Genomic DNA, 21837 nt, shown 5'->3' with positions numbered 1-21837 from the left:
TTACATACATACATCAAACAGGCCAAGAAAAATACACAGCAACGTCATAGACAAAAAGAAAAGAAAGCTTTTGTCTGTGGCCTTTGAGAGCTGGAATCTTCATGAAGGCGGACAGCCTCATCTTTCTGGAAAGGTTAATGGATTTGAACCACTGAACCCACCACCAGGGCTTCTAAATTAGTGGGTGGGTAGGCATATAGATCAAGACATATGGGAAGTCTGGAAGCATCATGGGTTACTTATATAATAGACATATAACACACCCCGGGTCGACTTGGTGGCACAAACAATAAAGCGTTCAACTACTAGGCAAATGTTGGTTGTTTGCAACCACCCAGAGATACCTCAGAAGACAGGCTTCAGCTCTGCTGCTGGTGAAAGGTCCCAAGCACTGAAAACCCTTATCAAAACCAAACTCATTGTCATTGAGTCCATTCCAATTCATAGTCACCATATAAGACAGTTGAACTGCCTCTGTAGGTTATGAGACTGTAGAAAGTCTCATCTTTCTCCCTACAAGAGGCTGGTGGTTTAGAACTGCTGACCTTTCAGTTAACAGCCTAACAAATAATCCACCAGACCACCAAGACTCCTTTGAAAACCCTATGGAGCAGGTCTATTCTGCACACAAGGGGTCACCATGAATTGGAATTGCCTCCATAACAACTAACAACGATATGACATCAGAAACTTGAAAACGTGTACCTTCACGGAATTGTGCTATAGGGGAGGAACCCCCCGTGGTGGTTGTATATGGGATCAAAGTGACAACAGCAACTCATTATTAGATAGATACTTTGAGGGGTGATGAGTTTATGCTAGTGGAGGGGGAACAATTCAGGAAGGGGGGGTGAGTTATAATCAATATAAATACATTATGGGATTTGGTTCCTTGGTTTGGAGGTTTAGGGTTATGGTTTCATGACAATTCCCAGCTAATTGGCCTAATAACATGTTTATTGCTTCTGTTCTACCTCCTAGTTTGTTAAGTGCCTGGGGTCTGAAATAAGAGACCAGTCGAGGCTGTTTATGTTGTTAAAAATGGGTAGTTGCAATAATTAACTTGTTGGTCTTGCAAAACTTTATCATGCAATTTCATTTCTATCATTGTGGTGTTACACAATCTGTTGTCAATTTGTGGGGATTCAGAGTGAAGGGGTGGAAGCTAGACTGTCAATCAGGTCCCATAGCTTGATGACTTCATTTGGAGGGGCTAAAGAGATAAATAGCTTGCTGGAGGCGAGACACAGGCTCACTCCCTGGGAGACATTGCAGCTGACAAGACACATGGAGCGACGCTAGTGCCCTGAGCTAGAGGAGGCACATGGAGACCCCTTCCAGCGCTGAGATGCTTACACCGCCACTGGATCCACAAGACTTCCCACCCACTGGCCTGTGATCTTCGGCAGCATTGCATGTGTTGCTTGAGTCTGAAGAGGACTTTATAGATTGGTATCGGAGATATGGGCTAATATAGGACTTATGGACCTGATCTGCACTGGGCTGGGATGTCTTCTTAATCTACAATTACTCTTTTTATAAAGCTCTTTCTTATGCATGAGTGGCTATGAATTTGCTTCTCTAGTCAACCCAGACTAATACATTCACCAAGGCCATATCTTCCAACTAATAATCATCCCTTTTTATTTCCAACTTTCACATTTCAGTTATCAGTATGTATCAGTGCACCTTGACCACGTGTGATCAATTTTGGACTGTAAACGTTGGTAAAATTCTGCAATTTCTTCATCATTGTTTTTAGGGGTTGGAGCATAAAAATAGTTGTATTAATTAGTCTTCCTCGTAGGCATATAGATATTATTCTATCACTGAGAGCTTTGTACGTCACGATAAATCTTGAATGTTTTGAAGATGTGACATTATTCCTCTTCAATTTATCATTCCTTGCATAGTAAACCATGATTGGCGGACTCAGAACAGCCAAAAATCAGTCCATTCCAGCTTACTAATGCCTACGATATTTATCTTTGGGTTCTATTTCATTTTTGATGACTTCCAACTTTCCCAGATTCGTACTTTGTACATTCTGATTATTAACAGATGTTTGCAGCTGTTTCTTCTCAGTTTGAGTTGTGCCACAGGAAGAGATGAAGGTCCTGAAAGCTTAACTCCATTCATATCATCAAGATCAAGGCCATCTTGGGAACACAGCTCTTCCCCAGTTGTATTTTGAGTACCCTCCTACTTGAGTGGCTCATGTACTGCTGCTATTCATAATATTTTCAATGGCTCAGAAGTAGACTGTCTCTTCCCTTTCTCATAGTCTGTCTTAGTCTGGAAGCTCTGATGAAACCGGGCTACCCTGAATGACCCTTCTGGCATGTGAAATACTGTTGGGATTGTTTCCAATACCACAACATCATACAGGCCACCTTTGTACAGCACAGTACATCTATCTGTCCAGGGAGTCATAGAGCTCCTTGAGTGAGTTAATTGTGCCAGCCTGGCCGATAATCACATATGGGGCTAATTGAAAGGCGGAGGGATAAATGGGTGATGAGCCTCGCCTTTCTAGTTCTCGGATCTCTTGCTTTGTGATGGTTGCACCAGGGTGCAGCTGCCTTAGCAGTTCCCTGCTTCAGCTTGCAAGATTGACTTCCTACAAGACATCCCCAAGGAGAAGCTCCATGGACCTACCCCGATGCAGCCCTGGGTGCTGGAGCAGCCGTGTGGAGACCCCTGCTAGTGCTGAGATGCTTGTTCGTTCACTGACTCAGCTTTCCTCCTGCAGTCGGCATCATTGCCTCTGTTTTGTGAGGTGGAGGACTTTGTGGACTGGTGTTGGGTTAATGGGTTAATGTTGGACTTGTGGGCTTGGGCAGCATTGGGTTGGGATGTTTTTATGATGCACATTTTCTTTACATAAAACTCTCTCTTATACATGAGAGATTTGCTGTGGATTTGTTTCTCCAAAGTACCTAGACTAATATACTCCTCAATTCAATCTCAGAATTAAAACTAAATAAAGACTTGCTAGTCTCTTTTATACTGCATGGGTATATACCACCCTGGGAAGCTATTCACCACTGACCATTCACAAAGAAACTTTTCAGAGAGCCTATGCCTGGGATGGATTCAATGGCAGTAAGTTTGTTTTGGGGGGTTTACAGTTTGTCTTAGTTACTGAATGCTGCTAGAACAGAAACACCACAAGGGGTGGCCCTGAGAAACCTTTTTTTTTTTTTCTACAAGTTTACAAGTCTAGAAGTTTGAATTCATGACACCAGTTCGTGAGAAACGCTTTCTCTCTGTTGGCTCTGAGAAAGGGTCCTTATCGCTCCAGCTTTTGTTCCTTGGCTCTTGAGTGAGCTTCATGCAACATCACTTCCCTATCTTGGCCGGCTCCTTTTAAATAAGTGACTCACTCAAGACACATCCTGCATGAATTCTTCCTTACTCACATAATAAACAACTCTTTCCCAAATGGAATTATAATAGGCATAGAGGTTAGCATTTATAACAAATCCTTTTTGGGGGGTGGGAAGAAGGCAGTCTATAACATAGCTTTACTATACTTGGGAGAGGGGTGCTGTTTATTAAATTAAAAAGTCATTTTACCTGGATGCTCATATCAAAAGGAGTCAATTCATCCTGAGATTCAAACATGGCCCTGGAAGTATCAACCAAGAAAATCAAACTATCTCTTCCAGAATATTTATATTCTCCTATTGGAAAAATTAAAGGAATTGTTTGTCCTGTGTTCACATTTAGCATTCATATAAAACACATAATGGAAACTCATATGACAAATGTGCAGCCTAAAGAATAAGGTGAACACCCTTAAAATCATCACCCAATCAGTAAATTGTGCCATGCCAGGCACTCCGCACAAAGTACAGAGGCGACCCATGGCCCTGCTGGGGACACTGGAGACACAGTGTGGGAACTGCGCCCGATCTCATGCCGCCATACAGAGGGTCACTATGGGTCAGAACTAATTTAATGGCACCTACAACAGTCACTCCAGATGCCCTCCACATACCATCCCCATAATAATGCCCCCACCCTATAAGAGTAATCTCTATCCTAGCTTTTGATAATCACTACTTTACTTCTGTTTTTTAATCTAAAAATACTACCTCTATTATTTTCCTTTTGCAATTTGTTTGTTGAAGAACCAGGAAACTGTGTTGCAGATATCGCTAAATGTATCCACTTGGTGTAGCTTAATATGTTCCTCCCTACAGGAGACCTGCATGCAGGGATAGGCAGAGGAGTCTTTCACACAGAACTGTACACTGTTCACATCCCTTACCGCCTGTTTCAGGGCCGCCTTCATCTTGTTCTTCTTCCTCTTCATCTCCCTCGTTTTTGTAATAAGACTCCCACTCTGACATGTTAGTAACTGCTAAAGGAAAGTAAGTTAAAGTCAGTGACAGCAAGACTTAATGCGGGCGGTGGGGGGGGAGGGGGAGGACAGAAAAGCTTCAAGGCTTTGAGATCTGCCCTAAGGACCAGTGTTTAGTCACGAAAGGAATGTGGCCCATGGATCCGGTTAGTTGGTGCAGGGCTAAGTGGGAAGGGGGGTCAGGATTCCTAACAGAGCTGGCGGGTGGGTCAGGTAGCCACTTTGGTCCGTGTGGGCACAGCCCAACCCTGGTGTTCCAGGAGCGCACACAGTGCCATCTGGATGGTGAGGGATTCCCGCTCTGGAATATTCCGTCCTCTGGAGGACCCTCCCGTCCTCTTCTCACTCAAACCCTCAGCCCCCGGCCAGTCATATCCAGTAGGGTCTCCGCAGGAGGGCCTCTGAGACCAGGTTCCGCCTTCCGCATTCCCGAGGAGAAAGGGGGTCGGAGTCTCTCGATTTCTCTTAGCTGAGCACTTTAGGCCAATGGCGAAGCCAGCGGAGCGCGGGAGACTGAGCAGATGACGCGGGACGAGGCCAGCCCTACCTCTTGAGTCATCCTCACAGCCCATGACCCAACGCCCACCTTTGCCTACCTTTGGTGCACAAAACGGCAATTTGGACTTAAGGTGAAACAACGCGCGTGCGCGGGCTCCAGCTCCTGCTTCCAATCAACGCCTCGAACGTCATCACGCACGACTCGCGCCTTACTGCGCAGCTGACACGCCCACTACTCCGAACGCTGTCAACCCGAACTAAAGCCAACCCAGCGAGCGAAAGCCACGCCCCTATCCGCGAAACCCCGCCCTCTGGCCCTCAAGGCCACATGCACATGCGCGAAAGTGCGTCTCCCTCCACCACCCCCCGCCCCCGCCCCCGCCCCCTCTCCCGTGCGAACTGTCCCTGTCCCGGCTCTGTCACCTCACAGTTGTCGTTGCCGGCGGCGAGCGCGGGGGCGCGAGCAACGCAGGGCTGCCTCTCTTCCGCCCCTCAGGCCTGGCCCGGGCTCGCTGTCCCCCGCTCCCCACCCCGTCGGGTACGGGAAGGTCGGAGCCGCTGCCGGGTGCCCGAAGGACGTCGTGGCCGCCGCCGCCACGGGTCCTGATGGAGCCGCCGCATCTCTATCCGGTGATGCTCTACGTGTACGACCTGTCTAAGGGCCTTGGCCCGGCGGCTCAGCCCCATCATGCTGGGTGAGGGGCTGGGGACTGACGGGCGGAAGGGTGCCGGCCAGCCGGCTGAGAGGGAAGGCCTGGGTGGCAGCTTAGGGGGTACTCCGGGCCCAGAGGACCTGCCCGCCCCCCGAATGGGAGAAGAGCGCGCGTGGAGAAGGGCCGGGCCCTAGAGCCCCACTTCCCGGTCATCACTTCTAAAATCGCGGGAGAAGGGGTGGAGTCACGCCCTCCCCAGCCGGGGCTCCCGCAGACGCACTTCTACAGCCCCTTTAACCGCGGGCAGCGGGGGTGCCGCCGCGCGTGCCCCGAATGGGGACAGGGGCACTGCGGAGGCCATTCGGCTGTGGCCCTTGGAGGGCTTGCCCTCCGTTCCTCAAGGAAACTCCCTGTCTGCAGCCCTCGGGGTGGTCGGGAAGGGCGCGCCGGCCGCCATCGCCCCAGGTAGGGCAAGTCCGGTCGCCCGGCGCCCGAACTCCAGAATTCCCCAAGTTCGGCCTGACAGTATGTCTTCTGGCAACAGTTTCCGCGTTCATTGCTTTGGCGCACGCAGCTGGGAGGACAGCGATTCCGGGGGGAGGGTTGGATGCTCTTTTGTCAGCAGGATTAATAGGGCCAGTATTACACCTGTGCTGTTGGACTACTTCACCGCCAGGCGGGCACGGCTGTCTGCTCTGGCCAGGTGTGGGTGCCATCAGGTTTCCGCGCAGATGCCGAAAGGTCTTGTGTAACGCAGGAATCGTCCAGTGTGTGCTTTCAGAGGGTGGTAGGCAGGACGGGATTCCAAGAGTTGACCACACCCATTTGAATGACCAGGTTTTCTTAGTTTCTAAGGAGGCATTGAAGAGTGTTTTTCTTGGTGAGATAAGGAAGGGGTCAGAGGCCAAGTAAGTTACTGAGTTTTTGAATGAGTCACAGTGAGTTGAACTGAAATCCCATCACCCTGGCCTCAAAAAAATGTATGGAGAAATGGAATAGAAGGAAGAAAATGGAATTTTTCCACGAACGTTTTGAAGTCCTCTCTTATTTGGCTTCACATTAGAATGACTTAGACGCTAGTGTTTGTTAAAAATACAGATACCTCCATTTTCAACAGAGATGGTTAAATGAAAAGAGAAACACCAAGTTGAGAACAATTCTTTAAATTTACAAGTGTGTGCGTAAAACAAAAGATACTGTATACATGTTTGCTTACATAGGTGATTATCGGGAAGGATACACATGAAATTGGTCATACAAATAATAATAATTAAAAATTTTAAAATAAAATTGGTCATACAACCTGAGTTTGCTCTAGGCTTAAATACCTATCGCTTGTTCAACAACAGAAATTTCTTCTCTGGCTTTTTAATATTGCTGGGGGTCTTTTCTGTTTTACTCTTTATTTTCATTTTTATCTATATTGTTTCTCTTTCTATTTTGCTTTTTATTGTTTCTGTTAGGTTTCCCAGTCTATGAGGGACAGAAGTGGCTGCATGGAGACCATAGCTGATGCAGTGGTTTATAGGGAACAAGGAGCTAGGAAAGGGGAGGGGAACTGGGGAGCACATAATGGATGTAGAAAAAGAGGGAACATGAGAACTGATTGTGATGAAGTATATACAACTCTTATTAAAAGAAATTTAACTATTAAAAAAAGTGAAACGAGTGAAAATAGTAGTTTGTTGTACACTTTTCTGGACCTATTAAATTGTGTACTCCATGTTTATATTTCCTTTTCAAAAGAAGCAAGCTTTTAAATATATGTATTCCAGGGCCTCACTTCACAAATAAGAAATCAACATTCCCTAGAGCAGCGGTTCTCAACCTGTGGGTCACAACCCCTTTGGCGGTTGAACAACCTTTTCACAGGGATCGCCCAATTCATAAGAGTAGCAAAATGACAGTGATGAAGTAGCAACGAAAATAATTTTATGGTTAGGGCTCACCACCACCTGAGGAACTGTATGAAAGGGCATGAGGAAGGTTGAGAACCACTGCCCTAGAGTATGATCCAAATGTCTGTATTTTTAAGAAGCCCTATTCACCAGCCTGTTCTTGAACATAAGTTTGGGTCTTGATCTCTTATGGTTACAATGAGTAAGGGAAATCAGAAATGAAAAGTTACAAAGTCATTGAGAAAGGTGTTAATCATTAATAGATTACATCAGTCAGATTGTAACTATATTTCTTGGAACAAAGCCATTGGTTAGTTTGATTTTTGTGAAAAGAAATTCCTAGACTCATAAGGAAGTTAAAACTTCATACTGAGTTTTTTGTTCTATTCTGTATTTTTTCATGTAGAAATGATGAAATTAGGGGAAATGGGCCTGGCATAATATGAACATTGTTGTTATTGTTAGGTGCCATTGAGTCAGTTCCAACCCATGGCAACCTTTTGCCCAACAGGAGACCCTGCCAGGTCCTGTGCCAGCCTCGCCATTGTTCCTGTGCTTGAACCCGTTGTAGCCACTGTGCCAATCCAACTTCTTGAGGGCATTCCTCTTTTTTGCTCGCCCTCTATATTACCAAACATGATGTCCTTCTCCAGGGACTGGTCTCTCCTGACAGCATGTCCAAAATATGATGCATATAGTGTGAACATTATATGCATAATAATATGGTACTGAATAGTTAGTGTTTTTAGCTGAAAGAGACTTTCGGGGTCATTACTTCATTCAGCAAACATTTATTGAGTGCCTGTTTTGTGCTAGTCAATATGTTAAGTTCAACTGAGAATGCTATAGAGAATAAGGCCATGTTCTTTATAGAACTATCTAGTGGAGGAAACATTAGGGGAAAGAAAGAGAACGAAGCAACAAAATAATTGCAACGTGTGATAAGTGCTGGGCTGTGCTGGAAAGCACGCTAGACCCTGAGACGGGAAGTGAGGAGACCTACTTTAAGGGCAGCAGAAGCAGTGGCTGTAGCTGGAATGTGCAGGTTGAAGACCTGGTCATGGGGGGAGTAGGAAAGACGGAGAGACTGACCTGCAAAGGCTCTGCAGTAGGAAAGAGCCTGAGCTGGGCCTGGTCCTGAAAGACAGCCACAGTTCCTCTATGGAGTGGAACTGATGAAGGGGAAAGGGCCGTAGCCGGAGGTGGAATGGTAGCCCTACACACCCTCCTCCCCTGTTTTTAAATACATATGAAATCCTGGAAAGCCTCAGCCAGACAGAAGAACTTCGCCAATTTGGCACATCTGACCACAGTGGTGTTTCTGAGGCTATCACCTTGCCCGTTCATCTGATTTCCTCCAGTTCTTTGACCCCACATCGTGTGATGCCTTTGCAAAAGTAATGCCTTGGCCCTGTGAAGAGTAATCAAAGCTGTTGGCCCAGCTCTCTCATAGTCATCACTTCCACCTTCTGGAAAACAGGCACTCCTGACTGTTTCAGCCCAGACAGACAAATTTGTTTCTTGGTTTTTGCATTGCATTCTAGAATTTATAGAGAGCTCACCATGTGCTAAGTTCTTTTTCTTCCTCTGAGTGCTTTGCGTGTGTTAAATCCTTACCACAACTCTTGTGAGATAGGGCCCATTATTTCCTCCATTTTTCCAGCTGAGGAGCCTGAGACCTAGGGAGTCAAGAAGGTGCCAGGTCACACTGCTGGGAAGTGGGACGGCCAGATTATGGACACAGGGTGTCTGACTTTCAGAGTTCATGTTCTCTGTCATTTTGCTACCCCACCCCTCCTCTGTCCTGTGTTCCCTTTTGATGAATGTAAACTAGGTACCTTGTCATTGTCATAAAGGCATTTTTGGCCAAGTGCTTCGTGTTTGAATGAGAAGAAAAATCAGGATTCCGTATATATGGGCCATTCATAGTCTTACAAATCTGTGATCATCTCTCTTTTTTTTTTAATTGTTTGAAGTGAACTTGTTTGTCACAAGACTTCAAGTCCATTTCAGTTTCACTTTTCCCCTTTTCTCTTTAAGCCACTCAGGCCACTCTTTAGGCCTGAGGGCTAAGGAATCGAGTGTGTGATCATCTCCTAACCCAGACGGTCTCCGCCTTCCTCAGGCCACGACCCTTTCATACAGTTCCTCATGTGGTGGTGACCCCTAACCATACAATTATTTTTGTTGCTACTTCATCACTGTCATTTTACTCTTGTTATGAATCGGGCCACCCCTGTGAAAGGGTCATTTGACGCCCAAAGGGGGTGCACAACCCACAGGATGAGAAGCGCTGTCTGAATCCCCAAACATGGCCACTACTGCCAAGTCATTTCTGACTCAACGACCCTATGAGGCAGAGTAGAAGGACCCCTTAGGGTTGTCTAGACTGAACCTTTCAGGGACCAGACAGCTTCATCTTTGACCCTTGGAGTGGCTGGTGAGTTTGAACTGTGACTTTCTGGTTAGCAGACCAACACGTAATCCACTATGCCACCAGGGCTCCTTTGGCCTTCATTTTTCTAAACTAAAAAAAAACTCATCTTTTTAGTGGGATCTCAGTAGCATGTGACTCATTCTTCAGTGGGTCACTTCCCCATTATAAGGCTTGCTCAGTGGTTGTTCATAGTTGGACCACATAACGCATAGGGTAATTCCCTTGTCCCCCCCAAACCATGGAGACCCCATGTCCAGTTTTCCGTCTCCTACCCTGTCCAGTTTTGCCTCTCATAAAGGCATTTCTGCTCCACAGTCCTTCATTTGCCAGGAAAATGGCCCCACAATGACCCATGATGCTGTACTTCTAATTGGGCAAACAGTCTGGCACCTTTTTCTTTAATAGTCACTATTTGCCTAAGATAATTAGCTCTTGTAATCATCCTCTTATTAATTTTGGTTGCTCTTTAAATTTCTTGACCTCTTTTTATGCTAAAGTACCTAGAGATAAATGCAGAACTTTGTGTGTTTTTTAAATTATGGTAAGCACTTCATTTTGGGTGACACCATTCTGGTTTGAAATGTGCATGAGTGTACCCCAAGATGATATATTTACAAGCCTATCTCAAAATCATTCCACAGTTTAAAGATTAACTAGTGGGAGTGGAATATATGTATATATTTGGCAGAATACAAGCTCACAAGTGTTTGAGATTTGACTCTATGTTCCGTTCTTTGCTTCATTCTGTAGTTGTGTTTACGAAATGTTGTCAAATTGATTTCAACTCACCGCAACCCCATGTGACAAAGTAGAACTGCCCCATCGGGTTTTCTAGACTAATCTTTTTTCAAACTGCCAAAACATTGGCTAGCAGTTGAGTGTTCAACCATTGGGCCCCAGGGTCCCTTCATTATGTAGTGTAAATAGTGAAAAAAATACAGGACATAGATTCTTGTCTGCCAGGCAGAGATTCGTTTCCCTGGAGAGCAGATAGTTCATCCTGGACTGTGGATGATCCCTTCAGACCCTTTGCAGACCTTCCCTGCTCTACACCCTTCAGGGCAGAACAACTGCCTAGTCTCATGTTTCCCCCTAGGCCAGCAAAAATGCCACCTCTTCCAGGAAACCGTCCCTGGCCCCTGCCCTCTCACCCCCAATTTTGTATATGTTCCCTATTCTGTGCAGTTGTTTCATAATTGCTTCTTTTCTCACCCACATTCCTCCTCACCACTAACTGCAGGGTCCCTAGGGGTAGGAGCCCCCCAGAGTTTGGCATGGTGCTGGCCATCCACTGGGGGCTAACAGGTCTGACTAATCAACATGCTATTATTTATTTACTTTCTTCTCTCTCCCCCTTTCCTCCCCACACCGCCCTCCCCGTAACCATCAGTCTGTCTTTTAGTGTGAAAACCATTTCTTGATATGTCTCTTTCATAATAGAGGTCTTATACAATATTTGTCTTTATGAGATAGATGAACTTGGCTGAGCATAATGACTTCCAAATTAGTCCATGTGGTGAGGTATATGATAAAAAAGGTATTTGACTTTTATATATATAAATTTTTAACATGAAAAAAAAAACCTTTTCAGTGTTTGACAGCGGATTGTACTTTGGTTTTATGGTAACCTTTCCTAGGCCCAGTGATAGGGACAAGCCCTCAGCCAATAGGCATAATACAGAGGCCTACTTCTATAAATGTTACCTTTGACTTTTTCCCCACCTACAGTCAACGTTTATCCAACAGGTCCAAGCAAGAAGAAGCTGGTTTAATAAAGTTAGCACTAAGCTCCCCACATAGCTGATAAAATTTGGCAAATGGCAGAGCCACCCAGCAGCCTGCCTTTTGGAAGCAGGCTTCTTTCTCACTGGGGCCAGAATCCAGGAGGCGAGCTGGGTCCACACTACATTTACACACGGCTGTCCAGGGTGAAGTGTTGTTTGCACACAGGTTCATGTCCTGGACCCCCATCACAGCTACCCGCTTTGTGCTTACCAGTAGCCATGTAAGGAGCCTGGTGAGATAGTGGGTAAGTGCTCCACTGCTAACCAGGAGGTCAGCTGTTCAAACCCACCAGTCAGCTTCCATAAAGAATGACAGCCGGTGAGGCAGTTCTACTTTGTCATGTTGGGTCGCCATGATTCCATACAGTCATGGTGGGCCTGGATCTAACTTGGGTCTTAGATGTTTATCGAGCACCAACTTCACACCAGGTGCGGGTCTCCAGTGGTGTTGGCACCACTTCTATCACTGGAGTAGAAGTTGTGAACGGAGTCTCTCCTCTGCATCAGGGGAGTCTGACTCCTGCATACCTCCCACTACAGGCTCTATTTCTCCATTTGTTTGCAGGCCCACCTAGGCCTCAGAGGAACCCATTGGCTATGTCAGCAGGCCTGGAGACACTGGGCCATCTGACCCACCTGCTTTCCAGCATGCTGCCTCCACTCCCTTAGCCTGCTTCTACCACTCTCAGCCCAACTCATGTCCCAAAAATTAATCAAACCACCATGCCCCTGCCAAACTCCCACCCTAGTCTGACCACCCCAAAAGTGTTGTAATAAGTTCAGTCCACTCTTCCCCATGCTTGTCCCCCTGCCCAGAGGGCCATGGCCCTCGCTCTCAGCCTCCCAGGATGGGTCACAAAGCAGCTACCCTACAACAGAAAAGTGGGGGAAGGGAGACGTCGGACAGTGTAAGATATGACAAAATAATAATTTATAAATTATCAAAGATTCATAAGGGAGGGGGGAAGGGGGAAATGAGCTGATGCCAGGGGCTTACGTGGAGAGCAAATGTTTTGAGAATGATAAGGGTAACGGATGTACAAATGTTCTTTATACAATTGATGTATGTATGTATTGTGACAGTTGTATGATTAAAATGTAAATGAATAAAATGATTTTTTTAAAAGAAAGAAAGCAGCTGCCTGACATGTCTACCCAGGCTTCTTCAACATGCTCAGCCTCATGTTCCACTTTGCCTTGTTTGTGTGTGGAGTAAACTGTGCCCACTTATAAAATGCCACGACAAACACCTGCCCCGTCCTACCCTTTAGAGGCCTCGTGAGATTAAAGTGCACTGTGAGTGCTCTAAATTCAGAATGCATGTCAGTCCCCTCCATCCATATTAAGTGATAAATGGGTGGGGGGGTGAATGGCAGAGTGAATAAGTAAGAGAACTTTCTCTCCCATTGTCCCGCATAATGGCGTGCATGAATAAAATCATACAATGTACCTTATAGGGTTTACATCCTGTGGCTTTGGAGTTGTTTTTCAGGTGTCCAATAACTGGCAAGGTGGTGTCTGAAGCCCTTTTCCAAAATGCCAGTACCTTAGGAGGCTAAGGTTGACCTATACATCTGTTCCTGCCTGCTCTCCCCGTGGGTCACTAGGTGTGGGCATCTGAGAGGACAGTAGGAGACTCAGCATGCAGTATGCCAGGTTCCAGAGTCACCTGACTAACAAGCCAGGCGGCCAAGAATGGGGTTAAGAACTTTGGCCTCAGCAGCTGTGTGTGTCAGCCAATGAAACTGAATGATGCAGCCGGTGCTGGAGTTACAAAGATATGCAAGAAACTGTCCTTGTCTGCCGGGCCATTGTCTAGAGAGGAAGACAGATACGTACATAAATAGGTAGGCGCCCTGGTAGTGCAGTGATTAAGTGCTCAGTGGCTAACCCGAAGGTTGACAGTTCAAACCTGCCAGAGAAAGGTGTGGCAGTCTGCTGCTGCTATGGGAACTTTTGAGGCAGTTGTATTCTCTGCGAGAGTCACCACGAGGCAGAATGGACTTGACAGCAGTGGGGGTTTGGGTCAATAACAAGATACTCTAAGAGCAGCCATAGTTACCTGGCTGGTAGAAACAATGACAAGCTCGACTACTAATAAGGAAGGTTGGTAGTTCAGACCCACCCAGAGGCACCTGGGAAAACAGGTCTGGAGATCTATCTGCCTCCGAAAGGTGGCAGCCTTGAGAACCCTCCAGGTCACGGTTCTGCTTGGCACACGTGAGGGCACCAGGAGCTGGAACCGACTCAATAGCAACTGACAGCACCAGCAACAGAAGCGCAGCCATCGGACTCATAAATTATAAAGGCGACTGTTGGGGTGGGTTGTGTGCCCGCTCCTGTGCTGCACATGTTTCAAGCCTTGTCTCTCAACATATTGAATCTGTTATGAAGTGAGCCCTGTTAGTATACAGAATAGGAGACTACGGTTCGTTCAAGTAGCATTCATTGCCCAATCGGCCTTCCTGTGCTGATTGAAATGTTCTAGGTGAGCACTCTCAATAAGTAACCACTGGTCACCTGTGGCTAATGAGCACTTGAAATGCAGCTATTGCTGCTGAGTGATTGAATTTTTATTTTTACTTAATTTTAAGTAGCCACATGTGGTCAGTAGTTGAACAACGCCTTAGACAAGTTCTTAACCTCTCCAAGTTCGGTATGGCCTGTCCTCTGTTACCTCTGCTCATTTCTCACTTCTCTCTCCTCACTCACTCACACTGACTTCCTCACAGCTACGCACGTACACACATACATGCCCTGGGTGGGTCTCACCTCCACCTGGTTCTCTCCCTCACCTTCTGCAAGTCTCTGCTCAAAGGTCACCAATCACTTTTGAGCTCCAAATACCTTTATCCTGCTCATTTTATTTCTATGTGTCGTTATTGCTAACACACGAGCTACTGATTTGCTTTGCTTATTATTCATTGACTATCTCTCACTAACACCTTTAAGTGCCATAAAGGAAATTTCTCTAACCAACCCCTTTAAGTGCCATGAAGGAGATTTTTTTTTGTCTCATTTGTTTTATCAATGTATCCCTAGTGCCTAGAATGTTGTTATTGTTGTACAGCAAAACCAGCTCTGACTTCTAGCTACTCCATATGGCCGAATAGAAATGCCCCGTAGGGTTCACTAGACAGTGATCTTTAAAATAGCAGGTTGCTAGATCTTTCCTACAATACAGTGGCAGGTGGGTTCGAACTGCTGGGTTTTCGATTGGCAGCCCAGTGCCTTGAATAGTGCCTCGAGCATAGTGGTCACTCCATAGATAAACTGGTAGATTAAGCCATAGATTGAACTGGTAGGATTCAAACTTGGCCTAGCCATACCTGAACCTGTGCTCTTATTCACTACACTCATCTCCTTTTTTCTGAGTATAATGCCACTCCCAAAGGGAATGGGAAAGACTTTGTCTCCCTAATCTGTCTAGTGTCACTGCATCATTACATGATTTCAAGGAAATAAGATCCTGCCATTTAGAAAAGCACATGGACATCATTTACAATGCAATGTCAATTACTGAACATTTTGATTAAAAATTCCATAGAGGAACCCTGATCAAAAGGGGGAAATGTAAAACAAAAATTTTAATTCTAATGAACTTTCAGAATTTTTAGGCCCATGGAGGCTGGAGTGATGAACCCTTAACTGAATATCCTGAGATCAGTTTTAAACCTTAAACAAAAATATCCCCTTAAAACCAAACAGTAGTTTAATTTAACTAGTAAAAGAATGGCTTGAGCATTGTATTCTTTTAAGATCCATCTATAGGAGATCAAGTCTATAATAGCAACTTGAAGGGTAGGAAGGTTAGGGGCAGTGAACTTAGGTTTATGGAAGAGGAGCAACTCAGAGAAGGAGTGTGAGAATGGATACATAACTCAAACAGTGGAATCAGTATCACTGTGTCGTACCTGTAGAAACTGGAACTGAAATATTTTCAACAACAAAAGCCATTAGAATATTTTAAATGCAATGTGAGTTTAGTCTCTTTGTTATGCATAACAGACAGGAGGAGGAGACAGCCTGGCTGTTTATAGTTCACTGGAAGAGATGGGGATCCAACACAATTTATGTGTCAAGCCCAGAATTTGAAGGTACTTGCCTGACATAGATAACAACTCCCTTTTAGCACCTGGTCTTGTGCTGAGCTGCCTCTCTGGACTCGGTTTGGAGGACAGAGCCTGCCCCAGGGTCTCTAGGAGACACCCCAGGAGCTCCCGCGCACACGCTGTCTGTCTGTGTCTCTGTATCATTGGCCAGAGTAGGTCTCATTTTGAAAAGCAGATTGCTGTCTGGGATTGGAGAATAAGGAGAACACAGTCACATCTCACTGCAACATCGAAGACACAAGCCATCCTGTGTGAAAGAGACACGACATTCTAGACTCATTTACTCGGTGCTGCGTTGGTTCTTAGCTCTTCTTTTTTTCTGGTTCATAGCTCTTACACTACCACACCCTCCAATTCTGAGGTAGAGTTTTCATTTCTCTTTTTGAAACCTTTATTCCTTTCCCCAAAAGGCCATTTACCTACTAAGTGTGCACCTCAGACTAGGGTTGCTTTATATACGTTATCATGACTGTACACAATTCTGTCCATTAACACCCTCTCCAAGAACACTCTGCCTAGCTACCAGGGTAGGAGACCCGGCTGGTGCCGACAGTGAAGACATTTGAGTTGGTGTTTCAAACCCCCTGCGAGGCACCTCAGAAGAAAAGCCTGGCAGTCCACGTCAAATGGAGTGTGGTTCTACTCTGCATATGGGACTGCTATCACTAGGACTCGACGCAGGGATGACTGGTTTGGTCTTGAGGTTTGAGCCATCGGCAGGGTGTCATGAAGGAGCCAGTTCCAAAGAAAATGAGGCTGACTTAGGTCCTCAAAAGGGCTTGGTATTGATTTTACCAAGAAAGAACATACCTCACTCAGAGAGGGACACTGCTGGTCCCTCCTCAGGAAGTCAGCAAATCAGCAAATGGCTGGGGGGGGTGGGGGAGCTAGAAAACCCCAGGGGATTGAGTGAGCACTGCTGTCCTCAAGTCTCCAGTCTCCGTCCTCCCAGAACCCAAACCTAAAAGCCAAACCCAGTCCATTCTAGACCTAACTGTGTGGGACAGCAGCCCCGGCCCCGTGGAGTCCGGCCTAATGTTCTTCTTTTCTCCACAGGGAAACAGCTGGAAGGCATCTGGTAAGTCGAATGGGCTCCTGAAGTCCATGGGCTTGGGAAGCAAAGCGGTGCCACCATGCATTTCTGGACTTGGGAAGCAAAGCGGTGCCACTGTGCATTTCTCATCCCGGGGCTTGAAATGCCCCTCTTCATGTCTTAAATCTTCACACCCTAAAGCCATGATTCCCAGCCAGGGGCCGGTTTGCCCGCAGATAGGTACTTGGCAATGTCCAGAGGCATTTTTGTTGGGTGGGTGGTGAGCAGGGGTGCTGTAGGCATCCTACAACACCCAGGACATGCCCCCCATGAAGAATGAGCTAGCCCCCAATGTCATCCATGCCAACATTGAGAAACCCTGCCGTGTTCACCCCACAGACTAAGCTTTCTAAGCACAGGTGTCTTGAGGGCCCTCACTGCTGTCTTAAAGCCAAAGACCCCTTGATCTCCCAGTGCTACCCTCTTTCCTCCAGCGTGCTCACGGAGCTCCATGTAGGAGGAAACCATCGGTGAACAGGTGACCCTTCTGGGCTCCTAGACACTGCTGCCATTTGGGTTGAGCAGAATGACCCTTCACTCTGGTTGACTGGGACCGAGGAATAGCTCCCCACACTTGGCATCGTCTGGTCTGCCCCTCAGCATGGCCCAGGTGAACTGCCCACTTGCGCTTTAGAGCCTCAGCGCACTCCCTCTCTGCAGAGCCCTTTTTCAGTCACCCATGTGTCAGTGATAGGGTGGATATCCCAGGGACACCCCCTGCTGCCTAAGTCATCTCCAGCAGTGGTTCGGAACCAAGGCAGGCGATTGTGCCCCACCCCACACCCCCAGGAGATACTGGCAGCATCTGGTGACAGTTTGGATCATCACAACCGCACGAGCAGGTGCTGCTGGCACCTAATAAGGCAAGGTCGGATGCTGCTCAGCGGTCCAAACTGCAGAGCAGCCCCCATTAGCAAAGGTGATCTGCCCAGAGCGCCCATGGCGTCCACTCTGGCCTACGACGTGTGCCTTTGTGGGTGACGTTTTTTCAGGCTGTTCCCCACGGTCATAGCCACAGGCAGGAATTATGCTCAGTGCAATGTGGTGGCTGTGTTTTTCCTCTTGAGCAGTTTTAAGTGTTCTGGCTCATTTTGTGTGTTCTTTGTGTGGCAGGCATACCTCCATAGTGGTGCACAGGGATGAATTCTTCTTCGGCAGTGGCGGCATCTCCAGCTGTCCCCCGGTGAGTGCCTTCCCGCACACCCTGCCTGACCTGTAGCTGCAGGGTCTTGGGGGTAGACCAGGAGATCAGGTGCTCTGAGGCTCCTGTCTGCCCTCTGCCTTCTAGCCTGGGTGTGGAAGCTTTCCTGGGAACAACCTTAAGGCTCTCAGCTCTGGCCCCTTGCCAGTCAGGTGTTCTCTGCTCCCACACACCTGTGGGTCCCTCTTTCTCATATTGAGAAATCTGAGTGTTTCTGCCTCCACTGGGAACTGGCTATACACAGATTGTAAGCCCCCCATCAGCCCAGGGACTGGCTCATAGTAGGATCACAGCCAGGGGCAAGCTGAAGGATAAGGGTTCCCAGAGGTAGAGTGAGTTGGCCCTCGTTACACAGCCAGTAAGTATCATTAGTAGTAGAACTTAGGTTTCTTTAGGACCCACCCCCCTCTCCAAAACACTGTCTGAGGACTGTCAGCCTATCGCAAGCCCTTCATTAAACCTGGTGAGCTCCACGTTGTATATGTGCCTTAAGTCCACCTGTGTCTCCATTTCTTCCCATCTCCCCAGAACTTTCTCCTTAACCCTGGCCACCCTCCCCTCCTGCCTGGGCCACGGCTCCTGGTCTCCCAGCAACTCCTCTTCCTCTGCAGTCAGTCTGAGGAGGGAGTTCCAAGCGACCTCTTCAGAGGAAAGCCTGGGCATGGTCCTCCCCTGCTTATTGCCATCGCTCCGGGGTCAAAACCCAGAAAGCTCAGCGTGGCCTCCACGTCCTTCCCTGATCTGGGCTGCCCCGCTCGCTGGCTGATCTCTTGTCAGGTTCTGCCTTCCCTGGCTCACCTTCTCCACCTTGAACACACACACCTGGACGCTTACCCCTGGGTCTGACATCAGAACACCTCCCTGCTCCTCCGCCTGGTTACTGTTTCCTTGTCCTTCAGATCTGACTCAATGTCACTTTCATAGGCAAGTCTTCCCTGACCCCTCGGGCAGCAGGTCCCCTGTCCCATATAGTCATGGCATTTCTTTACTTTCTAGAAAAGCACTTATGGAATTTATATATTCGTTTGTGGGATTTGGGGGGGGGGCTGTTTTATCTGCCTTCCTCATGAGGAGCCAAAATCTCATCTGTTTTGTCCACATTTCATCCCCAGCCCCGAGCATAAAGGACCCAGTACAGAGTGAGCTCTTAGTATGTGTCTGCGCCATGCGTAAATAGCGGAGTCAAATAGTGACCTTGCAACTCTGAACTAATTATGCTCTGACTATACAAATGCCTCCAACAAAGCCCAGTGTATCGTAGGTGCTCCGTAATGACTGAAGTGTGGCCGATGATCTAGGCAGGGCGCTCAGTGGTGCACTGTTCTTTCCTTGGCCCCTTTCCGGGACTCCTGTGGTTTTCCCAATGGCTGCTTTCTCCAGGGCTAAAGGTTCCCATAGACCCGCGTGCTGCCCTCTGAGGGTGCTGGAAATGCGGAGGACTGCACACCAGACCTACCTTTGCCTGGGGGTGGGGGTGGTGGTGTGTGTGTGTGTGTGTGTGTGTGTGTGTGTGTGTGTGTTGAGTAATTTTTTTTTCCCCCTGAAAACTTACTTCAAAGTATGTTGAGGAGCTTCTCCTACAGACCTGCCAGGGTCTGTTAATGCCTTGCCTGGGAAGCCCGTCACCAGCACCAGTAGATTGGCCTCACAAGTCAAAAAGAATTGAATTATAGAAATATTTGCCAGTCGACCAATGTTTTACGGTCCCCCCCCTCCCCGCGTCCCCCCATTGTCACAAAGGCTGTGTGGTGTGTCACAAAGAAAATGTGCCTGCCTGCACACCCAGTGAGTGGTGAGATGGCCTCTGCGGGTGAGCCAGTTCTCCTGGCCCGATCTGCCCTCATGAGCATGTTGGGGGCCAAAGGAGGCCACATCCCGGGCTCCTTTTAATCAGCTGAGGGGTTGGACAGGGTAAGACACTGTCAGACCTATAAGAAACTCCGCTCCTAGGGCGCCACCAAGAGCGAGAAGCCCGAATTTGCAGCCACGCTGCCGGCACGTGGCAGTAGTCTCCAGAAAGCTCTCAGCCTCTGTGGACGCCAGACAAAGGGGAAGCGACACTCTTCACCCCAGGCTACTCGGAGAGTCTAAAGAGAAGTGACCAGGAGGTGCCGCGTTTAAAAGATGGATGACGTAATGACTTCCTTTGGATTGGCTCTTTAGGGCGGGACATTGCTTGGGCCCCCAGACTCAGTGGTGGATGTGGGGAGCACAGAAGTCACCGAAGAAATCTTCCTGGAGTACCTGTCTTCCCTGGGAGAGTCTCTGTTCCGGTGAGTGGGGTCAGGCAGAGAGGGTGGGGCTTCCATGTGGCGGCCACCATGTCAGTGCCCAGGCCTGGTCCAGGATCTGCTGAGGGTCCCTGAAGGGGAGGCAGCTCTGGGGTCCCAGGTAGAGCCCAAATGGTCCTGGCGCTCAGCGTTCTTCCTGATCTGCCAATGCGGAGCCACTAAACTCGGAAGCCGAGTGTGAGAAGGGGCAGGCAAGGTACAGAGCTGAGCAGATCTTCTCTCCAGGAACCTCCCTTGATGCCCAGCGGTTCAGCCCTACTCACAGGGCTCACTCTGCAGCCACGACCTTCATCTCCGAGCAAGCTCGCTGTGCTGCAGCTCTTCCCGCCAACAGGCGTCTCACTTCCCACCCCCACCCCCCCAGCCCACCACACCAAATTTTGGAGGAAAAGAGAAATGGGAAATTGCCATTCCCAAAGGCAGCGTTCTGGCCACTCTGTTGCCGGGGTGCATGTTGGTCGCACGTAGAGATTTGCTTGCTAGCTTACTTCCCGTCTCCAAACTTGTCTCACACGGTACAGAGGGGAGGCTTATAACCTCTTTGAACACAACTGCAACACCTTCAGCAATGAAGTGGCACAGTTCCTGACCGGGAGAAAGATCCCATCGTACATCACTGACCTTCCCTCCGAAGTCCTCTCCACGTAAGTATGACCTCCATCTCTGACCGACCCTTAGGACCACCACAAACAGTTGGGGCCCTGTCCTGACCACAGCAGAAGCCACCTGAGTATAGGAGAAACTGTCCTGGAGGGAGAGAATGGCTCCTTACTCATCCTCCACCCTCACGGATGTCTTCATGGAGAACATTCTGTTGCCCCACCTGCCCTGAGGGGGGCAATCCTTGGAAGGGCCGTGTGGGCCATGCTTGGACACTCAGGCAAGAGCCATCCCTCCCTACCCCCCACCACTGATGTCATTCAGGCCACTGACCCCACTCCAGGGCCATGTCCATTTGCTGACCCTGCTTTGGTTTCTCCTGACTGGGGCCCTGAGTGCCAGGGATCCCAGCAGGCTCAGCAGGGTAGGAAAACCCTACTGCATCTCAGTCCCTCACCCACAGCCCCATGAGTGGCTGAGCCCCACAGTCTGCCTAAAGACTTTCTGTGCCCGGGCCCGGAGCACACCTGGCGTGGTCTTGCTGCTGGTATTTGATGAGTGGGGTCCCTGACTTGTCTTGAGTGAGGCTCCGCTCGATGCCTCTTGTGTCACCCACCTCTGCTTTGAAGGACACATTCCCTTTGAACTTGGGGTGATGTTCAGAGCCAGCAGGGGCTATTCAAGATAAAGAAAGCCAGTAGTGAGGTGTAGGCAGCCTGCCAGAAGGCTCCACGTTCCAGGGGGGCAGTGCTTGCTTGTTTGAGTTTGAGTTAAGCACCTTGGGGAGCAAGGGAGTGGGAGCCCTGTAGAAAGCAGCATTGAGAAACGATGTACAAATGCACTTTACACAATTGATGTGTGTATGGATTGGGATAACAGTTGTATGAGCCCCTAATAAAAT

At 48.1% G+C, this 21837-nt stretch overlaps 2 protein-coding genes across 3 annotated transcripts in view; one reads left to right on the top strand and one right to left on the bottom strand.

The window, feature by feature from the left end:
• XRCC6 (X-ray repair cross complementing 6) overlaps positions 1-5022 on the bottom strand; it is a 28377-nt gene extending 23355 nt beyond the window's left edge. Inside the window, exons 1-3 of one of the 2 annotated variants that reach the window (XM_045292794.1) lie at positions 4966-5022; positions 4277-4369; positions 3580-3686 (exon numbers count right to left, since the gene is read on the bottom strand). In XM_045292794.1, coding sequence (XP_045148729.1) covers positions 3580-3686; positions 4277-4358 — 189 coding nt within the window. In that variant the 5' untranslated portion in view covers positions 4359-4369; positions 4966-5022. The remainder of the gene's footprint in view (positions 1-3579; positions 3687-4276; positions 4370-4965) is intronic. The other variant, XM_004700688.3, reaches the window with a different exon arrangement.
• Positions 5023-5271: 249 nt separating this feature from the next.
• The window catches only part of DESI1 (desumoylating isopeptidase 1), a 19337-nt gene continuing 2771 nt past the window's right edge, over positions 5272-21837 (top strand). The window contains 6 exon segments of the mRNA XM_004700283.4: positions 5272-5530; positions 5532-5562; positions 16808-16829; positions 17958-18027; positions 20209-20318; positions 20858-20980. Of these exon segments, the coding sequence (XP_004700340.3) occupies positions 5474-5530; positions 5532-5562; positions 16808-16829; positions 17958-18027; positions 20209-20318; positions 20858-20980 (413 nt within the window). The 5' untranslated portion in view covers positions 5272-5473.

Source organism: Echinops telfairi, unplaced genomic scaffold (assembly GCF_000313985.2).
Source record: "Echinops telfairi isolate 266 unplaced genomic scaffold, ASM31398v2 ScPeMD7_2;HRSCAF=8, whole genome shotgun sequence".
NCBI lineage: Eukaryota > Metazoa > Chordata > Mammalia > Afrosoricida > Tenrecidae > Echinops > Echinops telfairi.
Note: the sequence above shows the minus strand (reverse complement) of the source record. Positions and strands in the feature narration are given on the sequence as shown.